The 27,028-nt window shown below is 49.5% G+C and overlaps 2 protein-coding genes across 10 annotated transcripts in view; one reads left to right on the top strand and one right to left on the bottom strand.

Moving 5' to 3' along the window:
- Positions 1 to 21,821, top strand: part of CERS2 (ceramide synthase 2) — a 48,626-nt gene extending 26,805 nt beyond the window's left edge. For all 3 annotated transcript variants that reach the window (XM_083416713.1, XM_083416714.1, XM_083416715.1), the window contains exons 2-11: positions 3,924 to 4,097; positions 6,961 to 7,078; positions 8,992 to 9,110; positions 9,619 to 9,676; positions 9,791 to 9,841; positions 10,739 to 10,831; positions 12,984 to 13,112; positions 14,288 to 14,394; positions 15,523 to 15,676; positions 19,846 to 21,821. In XM_083416713.1, the coding sequence (XP_083272839.1) occupies positions 3,925 to 4,097; positions 6,961 to 7,078; positions 8,992 to 9,110; positions 9,619 to 9,676; positions 9,791 to 9,841; positions 10,739 to 10,831; positions 12,984 to 13,112; positions 14,288 to 14,394; positions 15,523 to 15,676; positions 19,846 to 20,007 (1,164 nt within the window). In that variant the 5' untranslated portion in view covers position 3,924 and the 3' untranslated portion in view covers positions 20,008 to 21,821. The remainder of the gene's footprint in view (positions 1 to 3,923; positions 4,098 to 6,960; positions 7,079 to 8,991; positions 9,111 to 9,618; positions 9,677 to 9,790; positions 9,842 to 10,738; positions 10,832 to 12,983; positions 13,113 to 14,287; positions 14,395 to 15,522; positions 15,677 to 19,845) is intronic.
- Positions 21,822 to 24,333: 2,512 nt separating this feature from the next.
- SETDB1 (SET domain bifurcated histone lysine methyltransferase 1) overlaps positions 24,334 to 27,028 on the bottom strand; it is a 40,341-nt gene continuing 37,646 nt past the window's right edge. For all 7 annotated transcript variants that reach the window (XM_083416445.1, XM_083416444.1, XM_083416446.1 and 4 more), the window contains exons 21-22: positions 26,562 to 26,650; positions 24,334 to 24,740 (exon numbers count right to left, since the gene is read on the bottom strand). In XM_083416445.1, coding sequence (XP_083272571.1) covers positions 24,623 to 24,740; positions 26,562 to 26,650 — 207 coding nt within the window. In that variant the 3' untranslated portion in view covers positions 24,334 to 24,622. The remainder of the gene's footprint in view (positions 24,741 to 26,561; positions 26,651 to 27,028) is intronic.

The raw sequence follows: 27,028 nt of genomic DNA, 5'->3' as shown, positions 1-27,028 counted from the left end.
TCCAAACCAAAAGGTCCCCAACGCTGCCCCCTTTCTTCAGATGGGAGCAATTGGGACCAGGACCGTGTCTGGGCAGAACTTTTCCTTTCTCAAATTGGCATCGCCGCAAACCTCTCAAGTCTTGCCCTGACTTGTGGCGGCAAATCTTACCACGTCGGGGGCTTCATATTCAATGTTTTATTGATTTGGCGCAAAGTCACGGTTTCAGGTGTTCCCCTGACCACCAGCTATCTCTTGTCTCTCTTTCCCCTGCCCTCTCAACGATGCATTTCATGTCAGAGAACTGTAGAATTGGGACCCTCAGAGTCATCTAGTCCAACCCCCTTTAGCGCGGGGATCTTTTTCCCCACGTGGGGCTCTCGAACCCACAACCCTCAGAGTCTCCTGCTTTCGTTCTCGGTTTTGCCCTTGCCAAACTCTGTGAAGTTCAGCGACTGGGACATCTTGACCCAGTTGGCAAAAAAGTCCGGGGTTTTTTGGACGGTTGAACGGGATCAAATTCTGCCTGAGCTGCTCCAGACCGGTCCTGGGTGGGCTGGCAGCGCCATCGATCTGTCTGCGGTGAGATGGTGTGTCCCTCTCCATTGTAATTTTGGCACTGGGGTTTTTTCTTAATCATTAGTTCTCTGTGTTCTTATGTTCTCATTCTCTTATCTGTCTTGTCTGCCCTCGCCTTCATTTACTCCTCTGCAAGGCAAAGGACTTGCAACAGACTTCTGAGGTGTTGCCAAGCATGTTTGAAACTCAGATCTATAATCCAGTCACGAAGGAATCTCTAAGTGCCGGGTTGCCCTCCTCTCCCGGTGGGGTGATGGTGATCATTTCTACACCGCTTTACATTTTGAAGAACAAATATCAAAGCAGTTTACAACACATTAAAGCGTCAAATCAATCAATCCAGAACCAAAATAAATTCAAGCTTCCGGGGAAAAATATTTCCATCTCCTTCTCTAAGTGACATTTTGCTTTCCCCATTATTATTTGCCTCCTTAATTTATAGAGCAGAAGAACTCTAGGAAGCCAGGGGGGTGCAGCAGTTAGAGCGTCGGATCAGAACCTGGGAGGTCCGGGTTTGAATCCCCTCTCCGCCATGAAGTTCACTGGGTGACCTCAATCTCAGCCTCTTTACCAATAACCACCACCACCAACAATTTAATTACTTATACCTTGCCCATTTGGCCGGACGTCCCCAGCCACTCTGGGCGGCTCCCAACAGAATATTAAAATACACGATAAAACAACAGACATTAAAAGCTTCCCTAAACGGGGCTGTCTTCAGATGTCTTCTGAAAGTCAGATAGTTGTTTATTTCCTTGACATCTGAAGGGAGGGCGGGTGCCACTACCGAGAAGGCCCTCTGCCTGGTTCCTGTAGCCTCACTTCCCACAGCGAGGGAACTGCCAGAAGGCCCTCAGCGCTGGACCTCAGTGTCCGGGCTGAATGATGGGGGTGGAGACGCTCCTTCAGGTATACTGGGCTGAGGCTGTTTAGGGCTTTCAAGGTCAGCACCAACACTTTGAATTGTGCTCGGAAACGTACTGGGGATGTAGGTCTTTCAAGACCGGTGTTATGTGGTCTCGGCGGCTGCTCCCAGTCTCCAGTCTAGCTGCCGCATTCTGGATTACCGTGGACGCTCGGGTTGCGAACGTGATCCGCGTGGGATGCACGTTCGCAACCTGCAGCGTTTGCAACCCACAGCAGCATGTCTGTGCACCTGCGGGTTGCAATTCGGCGCTTCTGCGCATGCGCAAAACGCGGTTTAGCGCTTCTGTGCATGCGCGGCTGCCGAAACCCAGAAGTAACCCATTCCAGTACTTCTGGGTTTTGGTGCGTCCGTAACCTGAAAAAATGCAACCTGAAGCATCTGTAACCCGAGGTATGACTGTAGTTGCAGTTTCCAGGTCACCTTCAAAGGTTGCCCCATGTGGAAGAAGAAGAAGAAGAAGAGTTTGGATTTGATATCCCGCCTTTCACTCCCTTTAAGGAGCCTCAAAGCGGCTCACATTCTCCTTTCCCTTCCTCCCCCACAACAAACACTCTGTGAGGTGAGTGGGGCTGAGAGACTTCAGAGAAGTGTGACTGGCCCAAGGTCACCCAGCAGCTGCATGTGGAGGAGCAGAGACACAAACCCGGTTCATCAGATTACGAGTCCACCGCTCTTAACCACTACACCACACTGGCTCCCAGTGGAGCGCATTGCAGTAGTCCAAGTGAGAGATAACCAGAGCATGCGCCACTCTGGCGAGACCTACCTCACAGGGTCGTCGTAGGGATTAACCAAGGAGCATGGCTGAACCATGTACTCCTTGGAGAAAAAGGTGAACCCAATAAATAAGATGTTCTGCTTACCTGCTGAGGAAGGCTGGAGGAGCCAGCCGGGTGGAGATGCCACTCGTCAGCTTGGCACCAAGTGGGCGCAAGTGGAACTGCACCAGCTGCAAAGCCTGCCTGGCCAATTTCCAACCCTGGCTGCCAAGAGTGTTTGTTTATTCTAACGAGATTGGCAGAGGGAAATCAAAAGGGCACATTGACCCACCCACCCCATTCTCTTTTCCTGGGGTCCTGCTTGTGGCTTCCTGGCACTCCCAGGGCGCTGGGCTGGATGCCCCCCCCCCACTTTAGCTCTTCCTACAGAACCGCTTGCCATTCATTTGTTGAGCTTACCCAGAGTTCCTGTCCACTCCGGCCTCCTAAATGCAGAGTGTGTGTCGCTTGTTTCTTGGAGACGCATACCACTCTGCATATGCTTAGAGGCACTCTGGTTATTCCTGAAGGCGCAAGTTGCTTGGGGCATGCAAGGCACGAGGAGGAATAACCTTTTTCAGCCGGAGGGGCAGATTCCTTGCGGACGACGTTCCACGGGGGCCACGTGTGGTGGGGGCCGGGGCCAAAGGTTTCTATATACTTCCTTGCACCACGGTTCTGAGGATACATTTGCGGTAATCAGAAGCACTTGAAAGGCAGGCCAGAGAGGGAGGGTCCTGGGGGCCGGGTAGGGAGGACTGGAGGCCACATTGAACTCTGCACACTCCTTGAGGACTTTTACCAGGGAAGTCTATCTTTCAGGCATGCTGAGTCCCCTTGCTTGTTCAGATAGAGGTGTGTGTGCCTAGAAACCCCTGTTTGGTATCCAGCTAAGTTCTACTTTGAGTAAACCCGTTGAAATCAATTGACCAAAGTTAGTTGTGTTGAATATTTCGCTGTTTCTGCTGCGTCTGCTCTCATTGGCTGCAACTCTCTGAAGTTGTCCCCTGGACATAGGGAACACCTGTGTGTCTGGCCCCGCCCACTTTTGCCCACTACCACCTTGGGGGGGGGGGTGAGGTCCCTGCAAGTCAACGTGGCCCCTGAGCTGTGGGGGAAATGGTTCCTTCCTCTGGTGTAGTAGAAACACATCACTCGAAATAAAGTCTAAATAAAGGGGAAACTATTTTGACTTTGGGACGCCGGTGGCGCTGTGGGTTAAACCACAGAGCCTAGGGCTTGCCAATCTGAAGATCGGCGGTTCGAATCCCCACGATGGGGTGAGCTCCCGTTGCTCGGTCCCAGCTCCTGCCCACCTAGCAGTTTGAAAGCACGTCAAAGTGCAAGTAGATAAATAGGTACCACTCCGGCAGGAAGGTAAACGGCGTTTCCATGCGCTGCTCTGGTTTGCCAGAAGTGGCTTAGTCATACTGGCCACATGACCTGGAAATTACGCCGGCTCCCTCGGCCAGTAAAGCGAGATGAGCGCCGCAACCCCAGAGTCGGCCACGACTGGACCTAATGGCCAGGGGTCCCTTTACCTTTAAATGGGTATCTGTAATGCGAAGTACCACTATACATGGTGTGAGCATGGGCTCTGAGCCGTCTACCCGTCATCTCTCCCAGCTGGAAACTGCCTTTCCTCACTCACCCTGTTTCTGTTTTCTTCATTTTCGCAGGATGTTCCAGACATTATGCGACTACTTCTGGTGGGACCGGCTCTGGCTGCCGTCCAACCTCACCTGGGCGGACGTCGAATTCAGCGAAGGCCGCGTGGCCCCAAAGTCCAGCGACTTGTATATCACCATCCCTCTAGCATTTGTCTTCCTCATCATCAGGCACCTCTTTGAAACGTGAGTATGATGGCCTATTTGGGGTAAACCAGGGGGAAGGGGGGGAGCGAGGTCCCTGCATAGTAGGCTAGGCAGAGAGCCAGAGTCTGGCCCCATGTGGTCAACACCCAGCAAATTTCTGATTGGCTGGAACAAAACAAAAAAAGAGAGAGACGCTTGTGGAACCTCCAGCTCCAGGGGCAGTCTATCTGAATTCCTTGGTTCTTAGGGGCATTTGGCCACCGCGAGGACAGTACGCCGGACCCGATTCACCTTTTCTGGCCTGATCCTGCTGCCAGGCCGTTCCGTCCCCACGGAAAGCCGCAACCTTGCAAACTCTTGACCGCTCGTCCTGGGAAGGAGGGTTGGCCCTGCGTGGGCGCTGCGGATTCCTGGAGAGTTTTGGGGCAAAGGCGAGACGCTTTCCTCCCTGTGCCCGGATCCCGCGCCAAGTCCTAAGGAAACAGTTGGAGGCAAATCGGGCGGGGGGGGGGGAGGGCAGCAAGGCTCTGGCATCAGCCTTGACCCAGCCATGGGCCCTTGGCATAATTGTGGCATTGTGTCACCTGCCAGCGTTTGTCTGCGGAGGGGGCGACAATCCCGATGAAGTCAGCAGCGCCCGCGGACTGGCCTGAGACGGCCAGGCCGGAGAATTAAAGAGCAATTATTTATCACGGTTGACCATTCCACCCCCCCGCTCCTTCTCCACAGAAGATGGAGACAATCAGGGCATTGTTTGAGAGGCTGGCCTCTGTGTGTATGTTATTTTTTACGGTGCAGCAATGTTGGAGAGAGCATGAGAAGAGTTGCCATTTAGCTCTAGGAAAGGTTCGATGGGGGGGTTGTTGGGGGGCAGGCTGAAGGGGGGATATTGGGGGCTGTGTACCCCCTTGTAACAAATCCCTTCAGCACTGCAGATCTCCAGAGGCTCAGTTTAGGACGGCCTTACTGGATTCCTCTCGTAAAATTGCCCCTGAAGGACCAGGTGCGCAGCCTGGGAGTCATTCTGGACTCACCGCTGTCCATGGAGACGCAGGTCAATTCTGTGTCCACGGCAGCTCCATCTGGGACGCAGGATCAGACCCTCCCTGCCCACGGACTGTCTCGCCAGAGTGGTGCATGCTCTGGTTATCTCTCGCTTGGACTACTGCAATGCGCTCTGCGTGGGGCTACCTTTGAAGGTGACCCGGAAACTACAACTAATCCAGAATGCAGCAGCTAGACTGGTGACTGGGAGCGGCTGCCGAGACCATATAACCCCGGTCTTGAAAGACCTACATTGGCTCCCAGTACTTTTCCAAGCACAATTCAAAGTGTTGGTGTTGATCTTTAAAGCCCTAAACAGCCTCAGCCCAGTAGACCTGAAGGAGCGTCTCCACCCCCATCGTTCAGCCTGGACACTGAGGTCCAGCGCCGAGGGCCTTCTGGCAGTTCCCTCCCTGTGAGAAGTGAGGTTACAGGAACCAGGCAGAGGGCCTTCTTGGTAGTGGCTCCCACCCTGTGGAACGCCCTCCCATCATCTGTCAGGGAAATAAACAATTACCTAACATTTAGAAGACATCTGAAGGCAGCCTTGTTCAGGGAAGTTTTTAATGTGTGACATTTTAATGTATTTTTCACCTTTGTTGGAAGCTGCCCAGAGTGGCTGGGGAAGCCCAGCCAGATGGGCAGCGTACAAATAATAAATTATTATTATTATTATTACTTGATTGTAAAGCGGGGAAGCAGGGAATGAAACCATGAGATTATCTCGGATGGAGGAGGGAGACTGTTGGAAACCTTCGCGTAATAATCTAAGCCGGAAACCCGGGTTATAACGCCTGCAGGCGTTCCACACGTCTGGATAAGGCCTGCCTGCACAAAGAGGTCCAGGCACCGAAAAGAATTCAGCGAAAGTGCCTGCCTGACGTCAATAGGCAGGGAGTTCCTAAGTGTAACAGGATTTCTTACAGATGCAGAGCGAGTATTATAGGGGGGGGGACTTGCAGCAGTTCTGCAGACTGGAGTGGCCGGGTGGGTTTATGTGGGGTGAAGAGGTCGGATGGCCATCTGTGCTGGATGCTTTAGCAAAGATTCCTGCGTTGCGGGGGGGGGGGGGGAGTTGGACTAGATGACCCTGTGGGGTCTCTACAATTCATGGGAGGCCCAGCATCTACTGGGATCCCCGATTCCGTGCTTTGCATGCAGACGGTCCCAGGTTCGAATTCTGACATTTCTAGGTGGGGCTGTGAATACACCCCTCCCTGCCTGAAACCCCAAAGAGACACTGCCAGTCAGTGCAGGACATACTGAGCTAGATGGACCAAGGGTCCTGCTCAGTATAAGGCTGCCTCCTCTGTTTGCATTTAATTCAGCCCTTTATGCAGAATGAGGACTAGAATCTTGCTTTCTTCCTGGAAAGAGGGCTGTAGCAACCCCCCATGACTGGTCTGGAAAAAGACTCCATGCCCGAAGCCTGCCAACAAATTAAATGTTAAATCGGTCCTGCGTTCAGGACCATGAGGACTGGAATCTTAGTATTGTTTTAAAAGAAGATCTGTAGATCAGGGGTGGAGCCTCTGCTTCGGACACAGAAAAGTTTGGGCTTGATCTCCTTGTCTGAACCGCTGGAGAGTGGCTGCCAGTCAGTGTAGGCAGTCCTGAGCTGGATGCACTCCAGTGGTCGGACTCTGTATGAAGCCAGCTTCCTCCGTTAATTCGTGCCACATCTGATGGTTTTGGCGCTCAGGCCTTCCTCAAAGGAAGCCCTGATTTGCTGCAGAAGTCCGTAAAATTTAACGGCCGTTTCTGTTTTGGCACCGGAAACTGCTGCAGAATCCTAACGTTGTGTTTCTTTTCTTTCGCCCCCTCTCTTCCCTTTCCGTTGTTCTCTTCTCCCCCCCAGATATGTGGCAACTCCGCTAGCGGCTCTTTTGAACGTCAAGGAGAAAGTGCGGTTAAAAGCCACTCCGAATCCCGTCCTAGAGAAATTTTATACGACGTCCTGTAAACACCCCAAACAGGTAACTTTGCCAGGGAAGCCATGTCTGAGAGAGGAAGGAAGTGAGGATGTTCTTTGTATCATACATTTAAATACTATGGTTCTGTTTTAAGCAGCCATTACTTCCTCTCAAAGAATCCTGGGAACTGTAGTTTGTGAACTGTAGTTTCTCAGTTTGGGAACTGAGAGTTGTTAGAACAGTACGCTGTACTGTTTTTAACACCTGATTAGGAGCCGCCCAGAGTGGCTGGGGAAACTCAGCCAGATGGGCGGGGTATAAATAATAAATTATTATTATTAATATTATTATTATTATTATTATTATTATTATTATTATTATTATTATTATTATTTTGACATACCATTACAGAGCTAGAATTCCCAGAGCGGTTTAACGATCCATCCCTAATAATAATAACAATAATTTATACCCTTCCTTTTCCCCTGACGGTACTCAAGGCAGCTTACAGATAAAAACAGGAACCGCTAAAAACATAGAGAACTCTGGGAATTTTAGCTCTGTAAAGGGAACAAAGGTTTCCTTAGTGGCGGGGATATTGTTGTACTTTAAATAGATGGTATGACAGTGGTAGCGGTCAGGATTTTTCACAATACGTGAGAGGAGGTTTTCACAGAGGCGACTGGAAGGTTGTCCTCTACCCAGAGACATGGAAAATGTTTCTTTCAGCTCTCTCATTTAGAGCATTTGTACCCAACGCTCTTCAGCCAGAAAGGCTCCCAGCGTCCAGTCAATTAAAACAAAACAGTCTCTGCCCACAGGCTTACAGTCATGGAAAAGAAAAAAGACACGGCACACAAGGAAGAAGGGACAGGGAGGGCAGAGGAAAAACGCGCTCAGGCGCCACTTTTTTAATAGTAACCCTTGCAGTGACCAGTTGGCACGGAAAAAGTCCTGGGTCAGAAGGCACTTAATGGAGCTGGTCTTCTGCCAGAGCTGATGGCCCAAGGCTCTGGCTTCCCATTCTCCCACCAAGGCATCCGGATGAAAAATTAATTGGCTTGTTGCTGGCACCACGCGGCCCGTGCCAATACTTGTGGACATACGCTCTGAACTCCCAGTTGGTGCATCTGAGTAATTAAGCCTATAAATGAGAGCAAAAAGGTTTCCAGCTCCTGCATGGCTTTGCCAGCTGGCAGCCCCCGAGCCAAATCTGCGCCTTCTTGCATCACCGCTGTTTCTGTCTGGATGGAGGTGGGGACAGGCCGTAGCTCACTGGTAGAGCGCAGAAAGTCCCAGTTCCCAATAGCACCTCCAGGTAGGGCCGGGAGAAACCCGTGTTTTCAAAACCAGGAGGACGGGATTCTTTCCCCCCGTTGAATGGAAGATGGTTTTCCCAGGGTGAGGCTCCTCGGTTGCACTTGCGGTGTGCTCACCCCTGCAGTTTCCCTAAATTCGTCATCCCAGCGGCGTAAATTTGGCTGCAGAAGATCTCGGGTTCAATCCCTGGTGTTCTTGGCCTGGAAACGTCCCCTTCTTGAGATTCCCAGAGCTCCGGGACACAATGACCCAAAGCCAACCTTATAAAATATAAAATTTGGGGGGAATCGAAGGTCTGCAAAACTCCAGCATGAAAGCAGCTTGAAAACTGTATTGGGTCAACTGAGTTCTTAAGCATTAAAAACTTCTGGGCCCAACCAGCGCATCCTCAAATCAAGAAGTCTTTGCCAGGCTGATGTTGCAACTAGAGAGGTATTTTCCAAAACGGGACCCGCAGTTGGAAGCTTTCATCAAAACCAGTGGCTTTTTCTGGGAAGAAGGCATGAGATCCACGCACTTAGAAACCTAGTGTGTCAAGGTAGACATGGCAAAGCAAAGCAAATGTTGCTGCTGTCTGCATTTCAGTGGCTTTCTTCCCTGAGCGCTCTCTCCTCTCTCTGAATGGGCCCCCGTTTTTCCTTCTTCTGCCCCCGCAGGCAGACATCGAGGGCCTCTCGAAGAAAAGCGGCTGCACCCCCCGGCAGGTCGAGCGCTGGTTCCGCCGGCGGCGCAATCAGGACCGGCCCAGCTTGCTCAAGAAATTTCGGGAGGCCAGGTAGGCCTGCAGCGCCGTGGTGCAGCTTGGGTGAATAGCAGGTTTGCCCCAACCCCATGCACACTTTCCCATCTGCAAAAGCATCGCTGGATTAGTGGTCGGCAGCTGGCTGCCCCAGACCAGCCTTCTTCAACGCTCGCTGCCCGCCAAAACACTCCAGATCCATTGGAAGTCCAATTCCCAATGCCCCTGACCATTGGGCATGCTGTCCGATGGCAGCTGGGTGCCCAGGAACACCTAGAGGGTGACAGATTCAGGCAGACAGGGTGCCTTCGTGAGTGTCGCAGCCACACGACTCCAAAACATTTAGTAGCCGAAGTCTTCCTTACAACCAATCCATTGGCTCTCTGGCTCCCCCTACTGTTCGTCTCCTTGCCTCTCGCCCTACCACTCCTGGCAGACGTCAGAGGCACTCTGCACGCCCCCAGTGGCGCTCTTGACATGCCCGAGAACGTGTGCTTCATTTGCTCAGGGGATGAGAAACAAGACTTTGTGCTTCCTTTTCCAGTTGGAGATTCACCTTTTACCTTCTTGCTTTCATTGCTGGCACGGCCGTCATAGCTGACGTGAGTACATTTCCTCCTCAACCTAAGGCGGGAAGTGGGAGTTTCCTTTTCTGCGAGTCCTCTTGACGCTTAACCGGCTCCTCTCTTTTTATCCTTTGTCTCCCGAACTTGCAGAAACCTTGGTTCTACAACCTCAGGCTAGTTTGGGAAGGATACCCTACACAGGTGAGCCAAGTTTTTTCGCTGCAAACTTTGCTTTTTTTTAAAAAAGGTATATCTTCATATACATATAGAAACCTAAGGCTGTCATCACACAGCCTTTGTTTTTTTTTGGGGGGGGGGAGTTGTAGTGTGGCATCACCATCCTGGAGTTGCATGAAATCAGGGAGGATTTAAAAAAGAAATGGCGGTTTTAAACAACAGCAGAGGTTAGAATAAACCTGGGTGGGGGAACACACAGAGTGTCTCTGAGGATGTGCAGAGAGCTTGACAGAGCTGTGAGAATGTGGGCTTGATGCAGCTGCAAGGGGACGGCTTGGTGAGGTGTAAAATCAAGGGGTGGGGGTTGGCAATGGGGTAGGGGGGTTGGTGGGGGGGTACACAGGATCCGCGAGCAACTTGAGCAGGGACAACAGCCCTTGTGTGTTCATGTGGTGTGTGCGTTAGAAATTATATATACCCAACCTTTGGATTTATCTTCTTTTAAAAAAAAAAAAAAACAAGAAAAATCCACAAATATCTACAATACACCATGAAACAAGGAGCACATAACTATAAATGGGGGGGGGGGGGTTGTAGCGAGATCGAGATGATCGAAATCCTTCCGCTGCAGTCGACTGCTGTGAAACATCAGGCGGCAAAAAATGCTTTTAAATAAATGAAGCTTGCCGTCAAAGGCGGCACGACATAAAAGGAAGGGAGGGAGGAGGAGGGCAGAGGAAAAGAAAGCGCTCCGGAAGAACAGGAGAGGTGGTCCCTTTGGTCCAATTCAGCAGAACGTTCCTTGTGTTCTTACGCTTCCCTGGGATAGGGAGACCACAAAACTGGGTTTTTTAAAAATGGTGGCTGAGGACGCGGAACGACTGGCTATATTTGAGGGGTTTTTCTCCCTCCCTCCTCCAGAACCTGCTGCCGTCCCAGTACTGGTATTACATGATTGAACTTTCGTTTTACTGGTCCCTGTTGTTCAGCATCGCCTCGGACGTGAAGAGGAAGGTGAGTCGAAGGCTTGGTTCACGGGGAGCACAGACGGCGTCTGGCCTTTGCTGCTTGATCTGCCGTTGGTCAGTAGAAGTTGATCTTTTTTTAGATTCAACAAACTTAACAAAAAAATAAATACATATCCATAACGAGATACACATATTATTGGGTGACACCTGGCTTGAGAGCAGTACATGTGAAAAGGATCTAGGAGTCTTGGTTGACCACAAACTTGACATGAGCCAACAGTGTGACGCGGCAACTAAAACAGCCAATGCAATTCTGGGCTGCATCAATAGGAGTATAGCATCTAGATCAAGGGAAGTAATAGTGCCACTGTGTTCTACTCTGGTCAGACCTCACCTGGAGTACTGTGTCCAGTTCTGGGCACCACAGTTCAAGAAGGACATTGACAAACTGGAAGGTGTCCAGAGGAGGGCAACCAAAATGGTCAAAGGCCTGGAAACGATGCCTTATGAGGAACGGCTAAGGGAGCTGGGCATGTTTAGCCTGGAGAAGAGGAGCTTAAGGGGTGATATGATAGCCATGTTCAAATATATAAAAGGATGTCATATAGAGGAGGGAGAAAGGTTGTTTTCTGCTGCTCCAGAGAAGCGGACACGGAGCAATGGATCCAAACTACAAGAAAGAAGATTCCACCTAAACATTAGGAAGAACTTCCTGACAGTAAGAGCTGTTTGACAGTGGAATTTGCTGCCAAGGAGTGTGGTGGAGTCTCCTTCTTTGGAGGTCTTTAAGCAGAGGCTTGACAACCATATCTCAGGAGTGCTCTGATGGTGTTTCCTGCTTGGCAGGGGGTTGGACTCGATGGCCCTTGTGGTCTCTTCCAACTCTATGATTCTATGATTATCATTGCAGGTTGATGGCAGTATAAGGTTGTGTGTTATCATTAAACTTCCAGGATAGCTAAAAAAATAAATGGGGGGAAAGTATATGAAAGAAAAATTGGATTTTAGAGGTGGAAGGGGGCCTGAGGGTCATCCAGCCCAACCCCCTCAACGTAGTACTCAAGAGAGCTCTGCTTAAACCTGTTGAAATCGAGACACAATATGAAAAATCAGTTTAAAGCAACTGGCACTCTCAGAAACAGCAGGTCTAAATACACACACACAAATTCAATTTAGCAGCTGAGAGGCACCAGCCCTACCTAGGGTTTCAATGCAGACAGATATAAAATATTCGTACAGTCGTGCCTTGGTTTTCGAACGGCCTAGTTCTCGAACGTTTTGGCTCCTGAACGCTGCAAACCCGGAAGTGACTGTTCTGGTTTTCAAACGTTCTTTTGGAAGCTGAACATCTGATGGAGCTTCCGATTGGCTGCAGGAGCTTCCTGCAGCCAATCACAAGCTGCGCCTTGGTTTCCGAACGTTTTGGAAGTCAAACGGACTTCCCGAATGGATTCCACTCGACTTCCGAGGTACGACTGTATACTGCTTCTTTGACCATGAATTTTGAGCTCAAAGAGGGTCAAGAGAACACAAGTGTTAAACGCTAAGAAGCATTGCATTCGGTGTAGTGTTGAAAGCTCAGTAACGTATAAAGAGAGCAATATAATAATAATAATAATAATAATAATAATAATAATAATAATACAGTGGTGCCTCGCAAGACGAAAAGAATCCGTTCCGCGAGTCTTTTCGTCTTGCGGTTTTTTCGTCTTGCGAAGCAAGCCCATTAGCGGAGTAGCGCTATTAGCGCTATTGGCAGTTTAAGGGCTAAAAACAGCTTTTTAAGGCTTAAGGGATTAGCGGTTTTGCTGCTAAAAGGCTATTAGCAGCTTAGCGCTTCAGAAAAAGGGGTTCGGGAGCGGGAAAAAACCTCAAAAATTTTCGTCATTTTCGTCTTGCGAAGCAAGGCCATAGGGAAATTCATCTTGCGAAGCGCCTCTGCAAACGGAAAACCCTTTCGTCTTGCGGGTTTTCCGTCTTGCGAGGCATTCGTCTTGCGGGGCACCACTGTAATAATAATAATAATAATACAGTTAAATCCAAACTCGTCTCAATTTAGAATTGAAAAAAACTGGTCTGTAGTAACAGTGATCTAAGTTAACTTACTGTAAAAGAAAATATATGAAACAGCCTGAAAAGATTTCTGGGGAAATAGGTATTTTCCGTTACGCTTTGGCTGATTTTTTGCTTTTGGGCAGGACTTCAAGGAACAGGTCATCCACCACGTCGCGACCATCGTCCTGATTAGCTTCTCCTGGTTCACCAACTACATCCGGGCCGGGACTCTCATCATGGCCCTGCACGACTCCTCGGACTACTTGCTGGAGGTGAGGGATCGGGACCCCTTCCCCCCTTGCAGGGGTGTAACCCGAAGCTCAAGCCCAGGGGTCCGACTCGACTTAGGGACTCTCCCTGCTCCAGACGCCTTGGGCTGCGTGCCGTCACTTCTTAAAAAACATACCGTATTTTTCACACCAGCCCATAGGGCGCACCTAGTTTTTTTGGGGGGAAATAGAGAAAAAAAATGTTATTTCCCCCCCAAGCTTCTGGGTGCAGGCAAGCTCTCCACTAGCCGTGGGTCGCGCAGCTCTCCCACAGCTTGCAGAAAGCTTCCTGAAGCCTGCATTCGCCCGATAGGACGCACACACATTTCCCCTTCGTTTTGGGAGGGGGAAAAGTGCGTCTTATAGGGCGAAAAATACGGTAATTAAATATTGGCATGTCCGGGAAGGGCTGTGGGGCTCAGTGGTTAGAGCACCCGCTTCGCATGCAGAAGGTCCCAGTAGCGTTTCCAGGTAGGACTTAGGGGGTGGAACAGGGAAGCGTGTGGTGTGGGGAGAGACCAGTACCAGATTTAGGTATAAGCTAAACAAGCTATAGCTTAGGGCTCCAGTCTCTTGGAGTCCCCCAAGAAAATTAAAGGGGGGAAAAACTGGACGTACATTTCCAAAATATAAGATAAAAAACTAATAAAATAAAGCCTACATACAGCAAGAGTGTTTTGTGTTGTGTAGGCTCCTATGATGCTAGCCTGCTCCCTAAAATATCACTGGTTTGCTTATTTCTATATATAGGGTGCCTACATTCTGCATGGACTTTGCATTCTGCATGGACTTTTCAACAGTTACTTGGATAAAATACGTATTTTGTTATGTGCAAATGGCTTTAGATACCTATTAGGCCCATAAATTGCCACATGGCATATATTCAACACAAAAAAACAGCGACAATTTGTTGTTGACAAAGACCAGCTGGACATATAAAGGGCCCCATTACTGTCAGTATCTGAGGCCTCATCTAGCCTAAATCCGGCCCTGGGAGAGACCCCTGGGGGACAGGTAGAGGGACCCCCACGGGCCACATCCTGCCCACGAGAAGGAGATGCTTCCATCGTGCTCTTCATAGCCAGAGCATCTTCCGTCTCTCGCCGCCGGTCCCGATCCCTAAGCTCAGGGCTGCCTGTAAATATTGCCGCCGCTCCTCTCTTTCTGTGTCTCTGCAGTCGGCGAAAATGTTCAACTACGCAGGCTGGAAGAACATGTCCAACAACATTTTCATCGTCTTCGCCACCATCTTCATCGTCACGCGACTCGTCATCCTTCCGTTCTGGTGAGAGTTACGTGCGCGGCGTGTGGCTGAGGTTTACCTGTTGGACGCCTGCCTGCCGAGAAGCTGTTGGGAGAGAGAGAATGGGCGGAAGGGGGCGACCAGAAGCACACAAGAGTATAGAGTGGCAAAAGGGACCCCAAGGGTCATCCAGTCCAGCCCTCTGCATACAGGAGTCGCGGCTGATGAATAAATGTGGGCCAGTTCATTGGGGAATATAATCTGCCAGTTGCTATTAGGCCGCACCCATGCTGTTCCTTGAAAGGGCATTTAAAGCCCCTGTCTTACCCCCACAGAACCCTGGGAACTGTAGTTTAAGGGCGCTAGGAATTGTAGCCCTGTGAGGGGGTAAACTACCAATGTGGTTTCTGTATTCTGATTTGTCTTGATCTCAAGATGGGTGACACCTGGCTTGAGAGCAGTACATGTGAAAAGGATCTAGGAGTCTTGGTTGACCACAAACTTGACATGAGCCAACAGTGTGATGCGGCAGCTAAAAAAGCCAATGCAATTCTGGGCTGCATCAATAGGAGTATAGCATCTAGATCAAGGGAAGTAATAGTGCCACTGTATTCTGCTCTGGTCAGACCTCACCTGGAGTACTGTGTCCAGTTCTGGGCACCAAGGACACTGACAAACTGGAACGTGTCCAGAGGAGGGCAACCAAAATGGTCCAAGGCCTGGAAACGATGCCTTATGAGGAACGGCTAAGGGAGCTGGGCATGTTTAGCCTGGAGAAGAGGAGGTTAAGGGGTGATATGATAGCCATGTCCAAATATATAAAAGGATGTCACCTAGAGGAGGGAGAAAGGTTGTTTTCTGCTGCTCCAGAGAAGCGGACACGGAGCAATGGATCCAAACTACAAGAAAGAAGATTCCACCTCAACATTAGGAAGATCTTCCTGACAGTAAGAGCTGTTTGACAGTGGAATTTGCTGCCAAGGAGTGTGGCGGAGTCTCCTTCTTTGGAGGTCTTTAAGCAGAGGCTTGACAACCATATGTCAGGAGTGCTCTGATGGTGTTTCCTGCTCAGCAGGGGGTTGGACTCGATGGCCCTTGTGGTCTCTTCCAACTCTATGATTCTATGATTCTATTCTATGATTCTATGATTCCTTATGTTGAATTTTATAGGATCCTGCATTGCACCATGGTTTACCCCTTGGAAATATACCCACCTTTCTTCGGCTACTATTTCTTCAACCTCATGATGGTCATTTTGCAGTCTCTGCACATATTTTGGGCGTACCTCATTATCCGGATGGCCCAGAAATTCATAACTGGAAAGGCAAGTTGGGTTTTGGGGGGTGTTTTTTTTGGTACCCTTCCCCAGTTTGTGTTTTGTCTAGTAGGAGGTATAAGAGAAAACCAACTCTTTTTTGTTGTTGTTGTTTGAGAGAGAGACAAACAAACCAACCCAGAGGGCAACCCTGTTTAAAATACATCTATTTATTGCTGTCCCACTTTTCCTCAAAGGGACTTCGAGGTAGCTTACTTACGTGGTTCTCTGACTTTCCGTATTCTCCACAACAACCTTGCAAGGTGAAAATATATCTATTTATTGCTTGGTGGGCCAAGCTAAGAGACAGGCACTGCCCCCAGGTCATATCCAGCGAGCTCCATGGCCAAATGGGGATTTTGAACCCGGGTCTCCCTAACCCCGGGGTCGGCAACCCGTAGGCCATTTTTGGCCCGTCATGATTCCAGTTGGGCCAGTGAGGTATTTTTCTGCAAACTGGTGGCCCAGCAGCTGATGCCACTCTGGTGGGTGGGGTTCAGTCCTGCGCTGGCTGCGGATGAGCCGGGAACAGGGGGGTTAAACCCTGCTGTGGCGATCACACAGGGTCCCCGGACGTCTCACCGCCTATTGATCCCTGTGCCACCCCTTTATTTCTCGCTGCCCCCACCCAGGCCCTACCTGGTACAATACCGAGTCCAGTCAGGGTTAAATTGGAACATAAACTTCTGTTTATTTATTGCAGTTTAACAAGCGTGTGTGGTTTCATAAATGGCATCGGTCAATTACAATCATGGGGTGCCTATCCAGACCTATAACTTCTGCTACCTGCTCTCACTCACTAAACCACCTCTCAGATACAGTGGTACCTCGCAAGATGAATGCCTCGGAAGACGAAAAACTCGCAAGACGAAAGAGTTTTTCGTTTTCTGAGTTGCTTCGCAAGACGGATTTCCCTATGGGCTTGCTTCGCAAGACAAAATGTCTTGCGCCTTTTTTTAAAAACCGCCAATGCATTCCTATGGGAAACCGTCAATACACAGCGGTGCTTCGCAAGACGAAAAAATTCACAAGACGAAAAAACTCGCAGAACAAATTAATTTCGTCTTGCGAGGCACCACTGTATTTACTCGTCTTCCTAGCTCCTAACTGTTCCTGACTCAGCTTATTTCCCTACACTAACTCAACCTCCCCACAGACTCATATCCCCATTCACTCCCGCTACAACCAACCACCCAACTCCCAACAAACTCCCCCCTTCGCCCCTCCCACCCCCTGGGTTCTGATTGGGTAACTTGTTTAATTATTTCACCTGCAGCACTCTCACATGTGAACGTCACACCTGCCAATTCGGCAAGATTCAGAACTAAAGCCCTTCCTTATTGATTTATTCAGGGGTCAGCAAACTTTTCCCGCAGGGGGCCGGTCCACTGTCCCTCAGACCTTGTGGGGGGCTGGACCATATTTTGAAGGGGGGGAAATGAACAAATTCCTATGCCCCACAAATAACCCAGAGATGCATTATAAATAAAAAGACACATTCTAGTCATGTAAAAACACGCTGATTCCCGGACCGTCTGCAAACCAGATTTAGAAGGTGATTGGGCCAGATCCGGCCCCCGGGCCTTAGTTTGCCTACCCATGATTTATTTCTTGCTTGGAACAATTGCACCAAACCCTTCAGTCAAAAAGGCTCCCGCGGGGGGAGGCGGCTTACGTACAATCAAGACAGTCCCTACCTGAAGGCCTATAGTCTTTTTAAAAAAACCCAACAACATACAAGGGGAAAGGTACAAGGAGGGATGAGGAAAAATCAAAACTCAAGCACTAAATTCTAAGGGCCGAAACTCCCTTTTGGTCATGCCCTAGTGGCGGTTTGAAGTCCCAACTATGGGCTTTTGAGGTTCTGAATCACCTGACGCCATTACGGCACCAGGTGGACGGGCCTACCCACCTGTCGATATTTGGCCAGGAGGCCAACCCTGATAAGGACCTGTCCTGTGGAGCCAAAAAAGTTTCCCCTCCTCTAGCCGCTTTGCCACACTGCATTTTGCACTAGGGAGGAACTGAATCCCTCTCCCTGTGACCATACACATTTTTAAACCCTATTCTTGTCTTCATGAGGGCTAGCAACTTACTTTCATGTTTTCCTCTTCCTGGTAACGGAAGCTGAGTTGTGCAGGATGCTAGATTCTGCCGCGCCCAGAAGCAAATTCTGTGGGTTAGAGCTTGGGATTTTATGTGGAAAAGATCTGCTGGATGGCTTGCCCTCGACACTTCCGTTATGAGGAAAGCCGTTTCAGGCCGTGAGTGGCTTTTAATTGCCGCAGGCTGCCCGATTACCCATCAAATTGATTTTCAAAGCTGCTTGTAGGTTTTATTTTGTTCCGCTGCACTTTTAAGTTTCATTGCAAGCCCATCTCAAGCTGCATTCAGGAAAGGCAGGACGCGAATAAATTACGGTGAATAAAAGTAACTTTAAAAAAACAACAGCATCCTTTGGAAAGGTAAATGAGATTCTGAATATTTAATATTTCCAGTTCCACCTCTCAAAGCGGGAATGCAAAGGGGGGAAGGGTTAATCTCCGGAATTATATATTTAAGAAGTTATTTTCATTTCAAAAAGGCTCTTCCACCAATTGGCCCTTAGGTAAAGGTAAAGGTACCCCTGCCCGTACGGGCCAGTCTTGACAGACTCTAGGGTTGTGCGCCCATCTCACTCAAGAGGCCGGGGGCCAGCGCTGTCCGGAGACACTTCCGGGTCCCGTGGCCAGCGTGACATTGCTGCTCTGGCGAGCCAGAGCCGCACACGGAAACGCCGTTTACCTTCCCGCTAGTAAGCAGTCCCTATTTATCTACTTGCACCCGGAGGTGCTTTCGAACTGCTAGGTTGGCAGGCGCTGGGACCGAGCAACGAGAGCGCACCACGCCATGGGGATTCGAACTGCCGACCTGACGATCAGCAAGCCCTAGGCACTGAGGCTTTTACCCACAGCGCCACCTGCGTCCCTGTTGGCCCTTAAGGTAGCTTAAAAACATCAGAAAATAATAATAATAACCTCACAGGGAGCAGACAGCAACTAAAAGCAGATGAATCATTATTAAAATTTCTGGTGGGTGGGTTGGAACGAGCCTGGTATACCTGAAAGATTTTAACGACTGTGTCGGGGGTAGGATTTCCAAAAGCAAGAGTACCACCAGGGTCAAAGACTCCCATCTCTTGGTCACGTTTAATTTCCTGCTCCGCTGTCGCCGTCTCTTGGTCACACTTAACTTCCTAGATTCAGGTAGGTAGCCATGTTGGTCTGATGCAGTCGAAATAAAATTAAGAAATTGTCCAGTAGCACCTTGGAGACCAACTAAGTTTGTTCTGGGTATAAGCTTTCGTGTGCAGACTTCTTCAGATACGCATTAACTTCCTGATCGCCTTAAAAGCCCTACGTAGTAATAATATTATAATAATAATAATAATTTATTATTTATACCCCGCCCATCTGGCTGGGCTTCCCCAGCCACTCTGGGCAGCTTCCAACTAAATATTAAAATACAGTAATACATCAAACATTAAAAGCTTCCCTAAATAGAGCTTCCTTCAGGAGTCTTCTAAAAGTTTGGTAGTTGTTGTTCTCTTTGACATCTGGTGGGAGGGCGTTCCACAGGGCGGGTGTCACCACCGAGAAGGCCCTCGGAGCTGGACCTCAGGGTCCGGGCTGAACAATGGGGGTGGAGACGCTCCTTCAGATATACTGGACCGAGGCCATTTAGGACTTTAAAGGTCAGCACCAACACTTTGAATTGTGCTCAGAAACGTCCTGGGAGCCAATGTAGGTCTCTCCGGACCAGTGTTATGTGGTCTCGGCGGCCGCCCCCAGTTCTCAGTCTAGGTGCCGCATTCTGGATTAGTTGTAGTTTCCGGGTCACCTTCAAAGGTAGCCCCACATAGAGCGCATTGCAGTAATCCAAGCGGGAGATAACTAGAGCATGCACCACTCTGGCGAGACAGTCCGCAAGCAGGGAGGGTCTCATCCTGCGTACCAGGTGGAGCTGATAAACAGCTGCCCTGGACACAGACTTGACCTGCGCCTCCATGGACACCTGTGAGTCCAGAATGACTCCCAGGCTGCGCACCTGGTCCTTCAGGGGCACAGTTGCCCCATTCAGGACCAGGGACGTGTCTGAGTCTTCTCTCGTTTCCTGACCTGGCTTTCTCTCCCCTCCAGGCGGTGGAGGACGAGCGCAGCGATCGTGACGAGACGGACAACACCGGGGAGGAGGAAGAGGAGTTGGAAGAAGAAAAAGCTGCCTCAGCACCCACAAAGAACGGCCCCCTAAGCAACGGGCACCCGGTCTTGAACAATAACCACCGGGTGAAAGCCAATTGATCGCTCGACGTCCATTTTCGGTACCCAGGCCTCCTCCGCTTCCAGCTTCCAGGGGGGACTCCCGTCTGTCGCCAGAGCCCAGATCTTTATTTTCATTTTTGAAGCCAAAAAGAAAAGAAAACTTCCTCTGGGGAGCTGCAGCTGGGACCACAGCCCCCTGCCGCCCCACCAGCTCCTCTCTCCATCCTTGGGCCCTCCAAGTACCCGAAGAAGTGCCGGGTTCAAGACGGGATCCTGAGACACTCACTGCTTTTCCTTGGGGCAAAGCGAGCGGTCCATTTCTGGGGCTTGCAAACAGTGCTCGTTTTTCTCCCCCAGCACCCTTTATGTATGGGAAGAACGGCAGAGTTGGGGGGGGGGAGCATGGTTGCCCTTGCCTCTTTGAGCCCCTGCCCTGAATCCACCTTGGAAAGCAGCCCCGAGACCCCTCACACGTTGCCAACCCCCTCCTCACCCACCCAAAACCCCTCCACAAAATTGGGCAAGCAAAGAGCAACTTCTCCGCCCCACCCCAGAAAAGACACACGTCTTTTTTCCCTTCCAAGCACACGAACACTTGTGGGGAAAGTACTCCACTTGTCAAGTTTCTACTCCTCATTGAGGCCTCTTTTCCCCGTGCCAAAGGCCCTCCTGCTTGTAAACATGTCAGGAAAGCTGGGCTCCTTTCCCCGAACCCCCCCCCCCCAGATCTGCTATATCTTACGCCATGGGCACAAATATTTTCTTTCCACAAGTAATCCTTTTTTGTGTGTGTGTGGAAAAAGCAAATATTTTGGGTACAAGCGGGTGGGGTGTAGCAGAGGGCAAGGTTGGGGTTTCCGCCCCAATCCCTCTTCACCGCTTACGAGGACAATCCCTGCGCCGTCGCTCTGCCGGAGCTGGGAAACGGCGTCAAGCAAGCGCCGTCGGTGCGGTGCTACAGTTCCCGTCTCCTCTGAGCGCATCTACCCAACTGTGTCTTGATACCTTTTTAAAAACCAGGCCAGGAGTCCACCACCAGTCCTGCCTTAGCTCCAAAGCCTTTCGATAATCCGTTTTTGGTTATCGTAGAAGCCATATTACTCCTTTGCAAAGGCCGGCTCTGTTTTCTTAGCTGCAGCGAAACAAACGGTGAGAGGGAGATCGATATAGACGTCCTCTAGTCCTCAAGGTATGGCCAGTGCCCCCCCCCCACACACTTGTAAGGCCCTGGAGTTTTGACCACTGCCTTTACCGACCCCCCAGCCCGATAGGAAGAGGTTTTTAAATTGCAAAAAAAGTATTTAATTAAAGAAGCGATTGGATTACGGCGAGTCCACAGGCGAGGGAATCACAGGTAGAAGGTTTTAATTTTTGGAGATCATGTTCAGATGAGATCACAGAGGATTTACTCACCTTTTTTCCTGGGTGTTTTAGTTTGTTTGGGGTGGGGGAGATGTTTCGGCAGGCTAATTCAGATGGTCAGTGATGCCAGAAGGCTGAAAACTCAGTGATGGTCTTTATTTTCCTTTTCTTAAAAAAGCTTTCTCTAAACTTCACCTTTTCCTCCTGGAGAGAATTTAATTCAATGCACAGTACTTCACTTTATTCGCCCGCATTCCTTCTCTTAGGAATGTAATACTTTCCTTTTGCCCCCAACTCCACGATCCTTTTCTCATCCTATTAAAAAAAAAAACCACCCACAGAGGTACACCCACTTTTATGTAGTCTACTTTTACCACTCCCAGAGGGGGAGACGCTGATTTTTGTTTTAATTTATTAGATAGGGTTTTTCAAGCACCGAAAAGAGAAAAATCTTTTGGCTTCAGCTGGAATGAAAACTCCAGAGAAAGACAGTTTTGAAGAATATCTGCTCTACCTGTAGGATCAAATAAATTGCAATTATTCTTTCCCTAGCCTTAGCCTTAGGGCATTTTGGGGGGGGGGGAGGTAGGGGGAGGTTTACAAAAAAGGACCATTAACCTATCTTCAGACCAAAATGTTCTTTTTTTTTTTAAAGAAAAAAAAAGTTAAAATATATTAAAACCTAAATAAGACTAATAAATTTCTGTTAAAAAAATATTCTGGTGATTGGATTACCTTTGGGAAGGTTCACACAACATGCCACATGCATTTAAATGGCACAATGGTGTTTGTAAACACTTCCAGCATAAATTAGTGGGGCAATTCCCAACGCCAGGGGGGCATGTGGCCGTTTGTTCTGGGATTGCTTTGGGGAAACAGTTGGAATGAGACGGGAGAAGCGAGAGAATTTACTCCTGTCGGAGTGAACCAGATTCAGTTGGATACATCGAACGTTCGCCCGCCCAGCCCGGTCTCAGCTTCAATAATAAGCAGGCTAAAGCAGGACTGTTCTCTCAAGGGCTAAACACCATTAAAGGCAAAGGGACCCCTGACCGTTAGGTCCAGTGGTGGCTGACTCTGGGGTTGCGACGCTCATCTCGCTTTACTGGCCGAGGGAGCCGGCGTATAGCTTCCGGGTCATATGGCCAGCATGACTAAGCCGCTTCTGGCGAACCAGAGCAGTGCACGGAAACGCCATTTACCTTCCCGCCGGAGTGGTACCTATTTATCTACTTGCACTTTGAGGTGCTTTTGAACTGCTAGGTTGGCAGGAGCAGGGACCGAGCAATGGGAGCTCACCCCATCGCGGGGATTCGAACCGCCGACCTTCAGATGGGCAAGTCCTAGGCTCTGTGGTTTAACCCACAGCGCCACCCGCGTCCCATTAAACACCCTTAAGAACTTAGAAATCAAGATCGACTTCCTCTGGACCAGGAGGCTCCGTAAGAACACCAGACGAGCCCTGCAGCTGGATCAGGCCCAAAGGGACCGATCCAGTCCAACACCCCGTGGTCAGCCAGATGTCCTGATGGGAAACTCACGATACGGACCCGAACACAGCAGCAAAACGACCCTTACATGCGATTCCCTGGAACTGGTATTGCCGTTTGCACCTGTCTGTTCCAAACAGACAATGGAGTGTGCCTCCGGGGGTGAAGTCAAACTGCCATGCTAGCAGTACCAGAGCGACCCCTCTGGGACGCAAACCTGGGCAGTGCGCATGGGGGTCCGGGACCGCCCAGACGATAAGAACACCCCCACCCCCTTCGGCCTCGCTGATGTCCAAAAGAAAGCAGAGCAAGACATTTGACACCAGCTTAGTTGCTGGAGTTGTGGGAAGGAGGCACAGATGGCGACTATAGAGACTCCACATTTGTGTAGGGTGTTGTCCGGGGGGTCAGCAAACCTTTTCAGCAGGGGGCCGGTCCCCTTGTCCCTCAGACCTTGTCAGGGGCTGGACTATAAGCCGCACACACCCCACCGACTCTCCCCTCCTCCACAGCACCGGACAAGCCCATAGCCGTCAAACTTTCCCCTTTTCTTGCGATGAATCCTATTCGGAATAAGGGAATTTCCCTTAAAAAAAGGAAAACGTTGACAGCTCCGGACAAGCCCCGGTGGCTGCTTACCTGTGTCTTGCGAGCGGCAGGGGCTGGCGGCGGGACGATGAGTGGCGTGCAAAAGGGCTCCGGAGAGGGGCTGCTTAAAATGGCGGTTGCTACTGCTGCACAAACAAAGCCCAGCCCCCTTCCTTCTCTAGGCAGGGCAGGGAGAAGCCTGGAGGAGGGAGGGAGGAGGTGCCACCGCCAAGGGGGGGAGAGGGAAAGAACAGGTGCGCTGCCAATCCATGCGGCGATTCATAGACCATCCGTGGGCCGGATCCAGAAGGCAATTGGGCCTGATCCGGCCCATGGAGCTTCGTTTGCCGACCCATGGTTCAGTCCTTCGCTTTTCTTCTCCTGAACTGGGATTATTCAGGTGTTTTTACTGCCTCCCAGCAGAAGGGAAGGAGACCGCGTATCGCCCATGAATTTGTCTTAATGGTTGAAAGCCATCCACGTTCAGGGAGCCATCGCTGCATCGATCCCTGGCATCTCCAGGTGATCGCAGAGTTGGATCCCGAGGATCGACTAGTCCAACCCCCTGCAATGCAGGAATCCGGCCCGCAGCTGCCCCTGAGGGGGCACGGACCCCTAGCCTCGAACCACACTCGCCCATGCGCCAAAGAGATAATGGGTCGCAGATACATGAAACACCACCTTTCTGTCGTTTAAACTGCGCTCTGGGAAAAGCCAGTTTTTCTTTTGATAAACACACACGCAGAGCTCTTTCCCCTCCTTCCAGGAGTCAGATGGAAAGCCCCATGGGAGCCATATCTGGGCCCTGATCCTGAATAATCCCTGGATCAGCGCACAAGATCGTTCCCCATAAAAACCTCCACGGCCCTGCCCCGTGTTATATTTTCTTTTTTTAAAAAAACAAAAGGTTCAGGAGCAGATCGTCTTTTGAAATCGAGAGTAAACATGGTTTTATTGCTTTACGACGACGAAGGGGGGGGGCGGTCCTCTGCAAAACACCATACACAGAACCATGCCCTCAACAACATCCGACAACGCGGCGCCGAAAATGGATGAGCCCGCAAACAGAGAACAAGACGTGTGAGAAGTGGGTAAGGGAGGGGGGGCTCCACTGACCGAAAAGGGCTTTAAAAAAAAGAACTCTTTAAAAAAATTCATGAAATACGCCCCCCCTGCCTAAAAAAAAGGAGGGGGGGCAGCGGGAGAAAGAAATCTTACAACAAACGTCCACGGCATTCAATCGCACCGCAACAGCACAGAAGTTCCTTGCCCTCCACGCTGCCAACTTCGTAGTTATAGTCCCAGGTAAGTTCGGTGCCGGCTCTGATTCTCCTGCAAGAAGGAAAAAGGGTTTTGCGGTTTTGAAATGGCAGCTTAGAATGGGAGAGACTCTCTGGGTGAACAGCATTGTGACTCAGCTTCTGCTCTCCCACCTGTAAAATGGGCATAACGGGACTCGTGAGACCATGTCGTTATCTAGAGTGCAGCTGCGCTTGGCCGCTCAGAATGGCTGGGGAAACCCACCCAGATGGGCAGGGTATTATTATTATTATTATTATTATTATTATTATTACTCTGCACCTCAAAAAAAGAGAAGATTCTGTAGAGGAGCAAAAAGGTTCAGAAAAAGGCTATCAAAATGATGAAGGGGAAGAAGCAATTGCCCCATTAAAGAAAGAATACATTTGGGGCTTTTTTTGGTATCAGGGGTCAGCAGACTTTTTCAGCAGGAGGCCGGTCCACTGTCCCTCAGACCTTGCGGGGGGCCAGACTACATTTGGGGGGTGTGAACGAATTCCTACGCCCCTCAAATAACCCAGAGGCGCATTTTAAATAAAAGCACACATTCCGCTCATGTAAAAATACCAGGCAGGTCCCACAAATAACCCAGCGATGCATTTTAAATAAAAGAGCACATTCGACTCATGTAAAAACACGCTGATTCGCAGACTGTCCGCGGGCCAGATTTAGAAGGCGATTGGGCCGGATCCGGCCCCTGGGCCTTCGGTTGCCTACCCCTGGTATAGAGGGGGGAAAAGAGGTGACTTGCTAGAATAACAAAGTACACGTGGCAATGGACAAAGTGGGCACATTAAAGTTTCCATCCCTCATGACACTAGAAGCTAAAGATTGGAAGAGTAAAGGCAGACAAAATAAAGCACCTCCTTAGTTGAACTGTGGAACTACCTGCCACAGGAGACAGGGATGGCCCACTTTAAAAGAGGGATGTCGGTGGCTGCTAGCCATCATGGCTGCGCTCTGCCCTTGCAGCCAGAGGCAGCTACGCTCCTCACTACCAACCACTGGCAAGTGGAATCCTGGGAAGTGTAGTTTGTTATGGGTGCCAAGAGACACCCCCTAGTCCTCTCCCAGAGCAGTTTAACACCCGACCCCTCTTTTCCAGGGAACTCTGGGAATCGTAGTTCTGGGGGCGGGATCTCCTAATACCACATATGAAAAAAACATTCTTTTTATATGCAGCAACAGCTGCCAGGGTATTGATTGCTACTAAGCGGAAATCTCAGGACATACCAACAAAGGAAGAGTTGATTTGTAAATTAATTGAGTATATAGAATTGGCAAAATTAACTTCAATTATAAGCTATCAATCAAATAAAAAGTTAAGAGTGGAGTGGAAGCATTTCGAAGATTAAATGTCAAAATATTGTTCTAAAAATGACATGTTAATAGGCTTAGAATAAAAAATGTAAACAATAACAAAACATATAAAGAAGGAAAAATCAGAATTTAACAAAAATTATTTATTATAGAATGCAAGGGAGGAAAGGTAGAAATAGAAAGAAGTCGAATTGCTGTGGAGGGGAGTAGAGGGTGGGTGGTGGGTTTTATAATTAAGTGTATAATTATGCAGCTGCTGTAATTTAGATATTATATTTTATGTGAGGGACTCATTGGAAATTTGGGTTATTATGTATATATGTTAAGTTTCAATAATGGTCTTTGAAAATTTAAAAACAAAACAACCTAATTGCACTCAGCACCCTGGATGAACTACAATTCCCAGGATTCGGAGGGTGGGAGCCATTGAATGTTCAAAGTGGTGGAAGGGGGCTTTAAATGCCTGGTGCGGATGCGGCCCAAGGGAGGCTCGACCAAAGAGAGAGAAGCTGGTCTTTTTTTGGATGTGCTTACTTGCTGGCGAAGAAGGCTACCCATGGGAAACGGAGGTCGTGGGTGTCCACAAAGACATTCTGGACGAAGAGGTTAGGACTGCAGCTATGCTGGAAACAGAAAGGAGCGAAATCAGAACCTCTGTGCCAACTGACATCAATGTATTTTGGAGCTGCTTGTATCTAGCCAAAATGGTATTTAAAAGTGTGAAAGTATCATCAACAGAAGTTAACTCAGAAATATACTCAGACATAAAATGCTGAATTTCCTTAGCAGACCACAATATGCTCCCCCCCCCTTTTTTTTTTTTAAAGGATTCTTTTCTTCTTTTAACAAATGTTAAAACACAAAACTGGATGAAGATGTTTATAAAAGTTGTTGCTGGCGTGCCTGCCTTCGCCGTTGGCTGAGCTGTGGTGACATCACAGAAGGTCAATGGAAATGAAATGCTGAGCAAGAAGTGCCCGTCACGGAATATCCACCAACAG

This window comes from Podarcis tiliguerta (assembly GCF_965153285.1).
Source record: "Podarcis tiliguerta genome assembly, chromosome: 16".
Lineage (NCBI taxonomy): Eukaryota > Metazoa > Chordata > Lepidosauria > Squamata > Lacertidae > Podarcis > Podarcis tiliguerta.
This window is presented reverse-complemented; position numbering and strand designations above follow the sequence as displayed.